General features: G+C 47.8%; 1 protein-coding gene across 1 annotated transcript; it reads left to right on the top strand.

Annotated features, from left to right (window-relative positions):
• Positions 1 to 560: 560 nt before the first annotated feature.
• Positions 561 to 6,858, top strand: LOC121630347 (protein NYNRIN-like). The gene is made up of 2 exons (XM_041970603.1): positions 561 to 692; positions 3,707 to 6,858. Exon 2 carries the CDS (start codon positions 3,943 to 3,945, stop codon positions 6,856 to 6,858), a length of 2,916 nt encoding a protein of 971 aa, XP_041826537.1. The 5' UTR covers positions 561 to 692; positions 3,707 to 3,942.
• Positions 6,859 to 7,735: the final 877 nt, after the last annotated feature.

Raw genomic sequence — 7,735 nt, 5'->3', positions numbered from 1 at the left:
TATCAGTAACATACCTGTGTCAGTAACATACCTGTATCAGTAACATACCTTGTAATGGAAAATTTATTCATATACCCTTATAGTTTGTAGGTTACACTTTGTATGTCTGTGTATTTAGATAAGAACTCCTTCTCACACCTTCCCCCCCTCTCTCATCCCCTTTGTATGTCTGTGTATTTAGATAAGAACTCCTTCTCACACCTTCCCCCCCCTTTCTCATCCCCCCAACAGATGTTGAGAGTTTAATGAGCTTCCTCCTTTGCACCCTTCACTCCGTAACATTTGTTAACAGCTATGTGAGAAATTTAAAACAATGACCTCCTACTGTGATGTTATCAGCTCATGCCTGGTATATTAACTAAGCTCACTTGTATCTCGCCAGACTCTCGCAGACAAACTCCTTTGACTGTGTGACTCTCATTGCCGGCCGGCTCTTAATAAAACTACTTTGTTCGATTCTCACTTAGTGTGTGATCTTTGATAACTAAAGATTTCCACAACAATTTGGCGTCACGAACAGGATATCTTGAGTGACTGACCGGAGGACCAGAACCCGTGATTGATCATCCTGAAGGATACTTCAGCCCCTGGGTCAGCCTTAACCATCAGGGGACGGCGGAGGAACTCCGTTCAGACACCACTGATATCCAGAACGAAGTCTGCGTGTGGAGCAGCATCCAGAATCACACACGGTGAGAAGTTTTCATATCAGACTCCCATTTACTGCTCCTTTTCGCAGGGTCCCGCTATCTTGTGAGGCAAGGTAGATTACTATTCTATTGCGGTAGAGTAGAGTTAGTCCGGCACTGAGGTGAAAACTTCGGTGGTAATAATAGGCGTTTTAGTCAATTTTTGTGCCTGGGTTTGGGCGACCCGAAAACCGAGAGAAAATCCAGCAAGGAGACGTCCTAGCTGAAAATGGGAAACGCAGCTGTGACGGGGAAGGAGAGTAAATGGGACTCCCAAATTTTAAGAGATATGAAAAAGAAATATGGACCTGACTGCACAGACTGCATGACTTACTGGACAAAGAAACATGGTTTTCCAGAGAACGGGAGTTTGAGTAAGAAGGAATTAGATAAGCTGAATGAGGCAGCACAGAAGGACTGGGATGAGAAAAAGAAAAAAAAGAAAATCAAGGCAACGGATGTAGAGAAGTGGGAACGGCATAATAAATGCATTGAAATGTTGAAGAATGAGAGTGAATGTAGGGTTAGGAAAGCTAATACTAAAGAAATGGGTGGGGGATTAGATATGACTGGAGATATAGGAAACAGGAGGGATAATGCATCCCTGCCTAGTGCACCTCCACCATATAATAATAATTTAGGGCATTCACAACCCTCTCCATATCGTTCACTGCAGGAACGATTACAGGCGCTGAAGGTGGATCCAGATCTGGACTCCTGTCCCCCGGTGTTACAGCAGCCCCAGCAGCCTCAGCAGCGTCATCCAGAGGACCGACGGAGAGATGAGACATCGGGTCCCGCTGACTCCAACCATGGCCAAGCTACAGGGGGAACCGAAAGACCGTCAGCAGACATGACCAGCCCTTCACGTACCAAGTCCGGGAAGATCTACGGACCGGAGGTGTCAGCAACCTCCCCTTTCTACAAATTTGGACAGACTGCAAAGGGCCTATTTTTGGGACAAAATACTGCTGAAGATGAAGACACTGAGGTTTTTAGTGCCCCCATGGTGGAAGTATCAGGACCCACCGGCCCCATATTGGTTTATCGCCCTTGGTCCCCCTCTGAAATCATGGAACATGCTAAAAATCTTCCTGAACCCACTGAAGATGGTGAGAAAGCTAGCGAGGAGTGGAGAGCTTTCTGCCGTGAACACCGCCCCACTGGACTTGAACTGAGAAAAATTCTTGCTAAAATGCTCACTGCTAGTGATCTGGCTAAGATCCGTCCCCACCTCCCTCCTGATGACACCGGCCTGAAAAATCCAAACTGGGACGATGAGCCGAACCGACCTTACAGAGAAGCCATCACCACACTCTGTGATGGCATAAAGACTGTGTTCCCTAATCGAGGAAGCCTGGCTGCCCTGAGAAATCTGATACAGGGCCCAGATGAGCGCATGGAGGCTTTTCTACACCGCTGTGAAACTGTTTTCACCAGACACTCTGGCTTGGAGCGCCCTGCAGGAGAACTGGGGAACACTCCAGGACCATGGGAACGCCTTCTCTGTCAGACCATCATTGAAGGTATGAACAGAGATATGTTGGAAGTGGTGAAGAGACAGTATGTGGGGATGAGACATGAGACCAGACTGGCTAAGCTCCAATGTCAAGCTAAACATGCACAAGATGTCATGGATGAAAACAAGAAAAAAGCTGAATCCAAGAAAGACAAACAGATGTCAACAGCCCTGACTCTGTTCACCTCCCAAAATCAGCCACAATCCAATAGAGATAGGAGAGGCAGAGGAAGGGGCAGAGGAAGACGAGAGAGGGGCGGCAACCAACAACAGCGTGGGGCATGTTATCGCTGTGACAAATATGGACACTGGAAGGATAACTGCCCACAACGACATGGGCCGTGTCATCGCTGTGGCCAATATGGACACTGGAAGGATAACTGCCCTCAGGATAATGGGCCCACCCACCAGAAGGAATACCAGCAGGCTGACTGAGGGGCGGACCCGGGAGACAGGACTCCAGAGGAGCCTTTTTCTCCACCTACCACAGTTTTCGCTGCAGCAACTGTTGAGGGAAGTGAAATGCACACACACACATACACACACACATACACTCATTTAGCTGCTATAGCTTATAAACGTTTTCCTTTGTTTACATTGTCTGTAAATAATCAACCAGTTTCTTTTATGGTTGACAGTGGTGCAACTCACTCAGTTCTTAAGACAGGCACCCTAAATCCCACTCCACCACTCAGTGGTAAGACTGTTATTTCTGTGTCTGCTGGAGGCCATCATGACAAAGAAAAATTCACGGTACCTTTAACCTGCTCAGTACAAGGTGAGCATCCATTTACCCATTCCTTTCTTTTGTCCAAAGTTTGTCCTGTAAATTTACTGGGCCGTGATCTGATGTGCAAACTGGGAATTCAGATTTCCTCTGGGTCTCAGGGGCTGACCATATCATGTTCATCTTCTGACACTGAGGAAAAAGATTTAATGATGGTTAAATATAACCCAAGAGCTCCCTGCTATGCTTATCAGTGGAAAATGGGAAGCTCCCCTCTTTCTTCACACTGGCTGTCCCTCTGCAGAGCCAGAGTCTCCCCTGGGGCAGAGGTGATGGGGGAGAGGGAATTACATTGCACATCCTACATCTGTCCTGATGGGCCAGATCAGCAGTATGAAAAAATCTTTTTTAGGGACTGCTCTGACAAACTGACTGTGACATGTATGTTTTGGAATGAAAGTATGTGTGTTTTGTCTGTCTCACTAACCTCTGACCAACAGAAGTTGTTTAAACTTCACACACACCCACACGTGTCTCTTTCCAAGTCCCACTCGACTGAGTGGAAGGATTTGGGCCCCTTTGTTGCTACTGCTCTCAGAGAGTCTCGGTGGCAATCCACTCATGACTCAGCAGTTTTGTTTTCTCCAAGGCTGGGTGTGTTTAAGCAGAGCATGCTCTCTGTGATTCATTGCCAGAAAAGTGTTCAGTTGGTAGATGAGGATTTTCTGACATGTTTATCTGCTGACTCACCCTTGCCACCTGTTCCCCCAGCCCTCTCTCAGGTTCCCTCTGATTTGTGGGCTACCTCTCCCCATGATGTGGGCCTGGTTAAGAACTGCCCCCCAGTAGTCATCACTCCGAAATCTGACTACCGCCCCTGCCAGAAGCAATATCCTCTCAAACCTGAAGCTTTGGAGGGTATTACACCTGTCTTTAATTCACATCTTAGGAGTGGTATTGTTGTTTCTTGTCCAAATTCACCTGTTCGCACTCCTATTTTCCCAATCATGAAACCACGTAAACCACCAGCCAAACCTGACTGGCGTTTTGTCCAAGATCTCCAAGCTGTCAATAAAGCAGTTATTTCACGGGCCCCTATGATGCCCAACCCCCACACCATCGTGTCGCAGATTCCTCCTACTGCTACACATTTCTCCGTGATAGATCTGGCAAATGCTTTTACGTCTGTTCCTGTTCATCCAGACAGCCAATTCTGGTTCGCTTTTGAGTTCAATGGGAAACCATACACTTGGACCCGGCTTCCCCAGGGGTACTGTGAGTCCCCCACAATCTACAATGAGGTACTAAGAGATTCTCTTTCTTCTTTGCAGCTTCCACAGGGCGTAGTTTTATTAACTTACGTTGATGACCTTCTGCTCTGCTGTCCTTCTGCCTCCTTGTGTGAGGAGGCCACACTGGCCCTCCTCCTCCATCTTCATTCTGAGGGTCATAAAGCCAGTCTGCGTAAACTACAGTTCTGCCAGCCTCAAGTCATCTTTCTAGGGCATCACATTTCTGCCACCACCAAGGCCCTGACCTCTAAACGGATCGAGGCCATTCAGAAAGCACCAAAACCTGTTACCAAGAAACAGCTGATGTCATTTCTAGGTATGGTAGGGTTTTGTCGGGCCTTTATTCCACATTTTTCTGAACTTGAGGCCCCCCTGACTTCCTGTATACATGGTAAGAATCTATCTGCTCATGACCATTTCTTCTGGACCCCGGAGGCTGAGCAGGCTTTCCTGTCTGTGAAACAAGCGCTGTGTTCTGCTCCAGCCCTGGCTCTGCCAGACCCAGCCAAACCTTTCTTTCAGTTTGTTGATGAAAAACATGGGTTCATGTCTTCTGTTCTCCTTCAACAGCACGGCTCTCACAAGCGCCCAGTGGCCTATTACTCTTCCAAGCTCGACTCTGTTGCTGCGGGTCTTCCTGGCTGTCTGAGAGCTGTGGCTGCATGTGAGAAGGCTGTACTTGCATCACGTGACATTGTGGGATACAGTGAGCTAACTGTTTTTGTTCCTCATTCTGTATCCATTATTTTGCTCGAACAAAAGACTTCTCATCTGTCTGCAGCTAGATGGCTGAGATACACCACAGTTCTTCTCGATATGCCTAACATCACTACGAAACGGTGTACATCACTTAACCCTGCCACTCTTCTTCCTACCGCAGAAGATGGTGTTCATCACTGTTGTGAGACTGTTCTGTCTGAAATCTGCACTCCGAGACCAGATTTATCTGATGAGCCTCTTCTTAACTCTGATCTCATTCTTTTTTGTGATGGCTCCTCCTTCAGAGACCATTCTGGTAAGAACAGAGTGGGTTTTGCTGTCTGTGATGAGCATCAGGTTCTCTTCTCTGGCTCCCTCCCTTCACAATTCTCTGCTCAGACAGCTGAACTTGTTGCTCTCACTGAGGCCTGTAAATTCGCACAAGGTAAGTCCCTGACTGTGTATACCGATTCGCGTTACGCCTTTGGTGTAGTTCATGACTTTGGTGCGTTGTGGCGTCACCGTAATTTTTTGAAATCTGATGGTAAGCCTATTTTGAACTCCACACAGGTTGCGGCTCTCCTTGACGCTATTCTTCTTCCTTCAGATGTCGCTGTAGTGAAATGTCAAGCTCACACTAAAGACACTTCCTCTGTTGCCCGTGGCAACGCCTTGGCCGACCAGGCTGCTAAGCAGGCAGCTCTGTCAGCCTCGCCGCACATTCTCACCTCTTCTCCTCTCACAGAAGAGGATCACTCTCCTCCCTGTTCTCTACAGGACATCCAGTCTTTTTCTACTCCAGAGGAACGCTCTGTCTGGAAGACTAACTCCTGCACCCCTGATTCTGCAGGTGTATGGCGCTCTGTTGATGGAAAACCTTGCCTTCCTCGCCATTTCTTCCCCTGGTTTGCTAAGTTGTCACATGGGTTGGACCATGTGTCAAAAGGGGGGATGGTATCTTCCACAACATCTCTTTGGTTCACAAAAGGCTTCACTGTGGTGGCTGAAAATTACTGCAAAAAATGTTTGATCTGTGCAGGCTATAACACCGCCCGCCCTCTTGCCTGCCCTCCAGCTGGTCATACACCACCTAATCAGCCTTTTGATCATTTGATGATGGATTTCATTGAGTTAACACCTGCAGAAGGTAAGAAATATTGTCTAGTTATGGTAGACATGTGGTCAAAGTGGGTTGAAGCTTTTCCAGCAAAGCATGCCACAAGTTCAGTCGTGGCTAAGGCTCTGGTGACCGAAATCATTCCAAGATGGGGGATTCCAGTTAAGGTCTCATCTGACAATGGTTCACACTTTGTAAATGCGGCCCTGAAAGAGGTAAGTGGACTATTGGGGTTCCAGCTTAAGACTCATTGTGCTTATCACCCGCAATCAGGCGGAGCAATTGAAAGAGAGAACGCCACTTTAAAAGGTAAGTTGGCTAAATGTTGTGAAGAAACAGGACTGTCTTGGCCAAAAGCCCTCCCACTCATTCTTATGCACATGAGAATGAGGAAACGTGCCCGGACAAATCTTAGTCCATTTGAGATTCTGTTTGGCAGACCTCCCTACACTGGTCTGGATCCTCCAGGACTCTCCGTGTCTACCACATACTGTGAAAGTAACATGCTTGCTTATTGTCAAAATCTGTCCAAAGTTCTCTCACAGGTGCAGAGTGTGGTGAAAGAGGCCCTGCCACGCCCAGCATCAGATCTGCTTCACTCCTTGGTTCCGGGAGATTGGATCTTGGTTCGAGAGACGAGGAGAAAGCACTGGCGGTCTAAAAGGTGGCTGGGTCCCTTCCAGGTCCTGTTGGTCACTCATACAGCCGTGAAGGTCGCTGAAAGGTCCACGTGGATTCACGCGTCCCACTGTAGAAGGTTTCAAAGTACCCCAACTCCAGCTGACCTCTCAACCACAGGGCAGAATAATCCCTGAGGTCAGCCCCGTGTGAGATGGTCCATTCTCCACGGGACAACATGAAGTACACCCAGACTGCCGTGAGGGGATGGTCGTGCGTCATCCTCTTCATCCTTATCACCTCCCTCCTCTGGTACCTGGATCCAACCGGACCTCACCTGACACAACGCACCCCAGCTTCGTCCCAACCCGCCAGACGACTGCAGGGGACAGAAGCACCCTCCCTCAGGAGGCACCGCCGAGATAACCACATCCTTCAGCATCATGATCACACTGAGAATCTTTGGTGGCAAGTTGCCAATTTGTCTGCTCATAAATTGACAAATGACAGTTGCTATGTTTGTGGACTGGTGCCGCATGCCACACCCACTCAATCAGTTTTTATTCCATATCCAGTCCCTTTGAATACCACTTTGTGGACTCTGATCATGGGTAATAGATTACACCCTAGGAACATTACTTGGCCACACCAGCGCCCTCCCCTCTCCTGGAGGAGACCAGCTGAGTTTTCCAGCAACACAAACTCCACTTGTGTTTCATCCAGAACTGTCTTCCGCTTAAGGGATCGTACAAATCCATATTCTTCTCCACCTCTTTGTTTTCAGCGAAATGGGACAGATGCACTATTCTTTTTAGGACACACTCTAGGTTGTCAGCGTATCATTTCAGCCTCATGTATATCCTCACCTTGCCCCAAACGCTCTGACCCGTTCACTTTAAATCCTCGTGATTTATTCCCTGATAGTTCTCCCTCTACAGAGTGGGCCTCAGGAGTTGTTGTGTTTAACCTTACAGCTCTCTTACCTTTTCCTGACCTTCCTATGTACAATAATTCTGTTCTTAACACCATTTGGTCTTATATCCCATCAGATACCGGCTTTGGATGTCCTCAGAA

The sequence above is a fragment of the Melanotaenia boesemani genome, chromosome 19, assembly GCF_017639745.1.
Source record: "Melanotaenia boesemani isolate fMelBoe1 chromosome 19, fMelBoe1.pri, whole genome shotgun sequence".
Lineage (NCBI taxonomy): Eukaryota > Metazoa > Chordata > Actinopteri > Atheriniformes > Melanotaeniidae > Melanotaenia > Melanotaenia boesemani.
The sequence above is the reverse complement of the archived record's forward strand: the minus strand, read 5'-3'. Positions and strand labels throughout refer to the sequence as shown.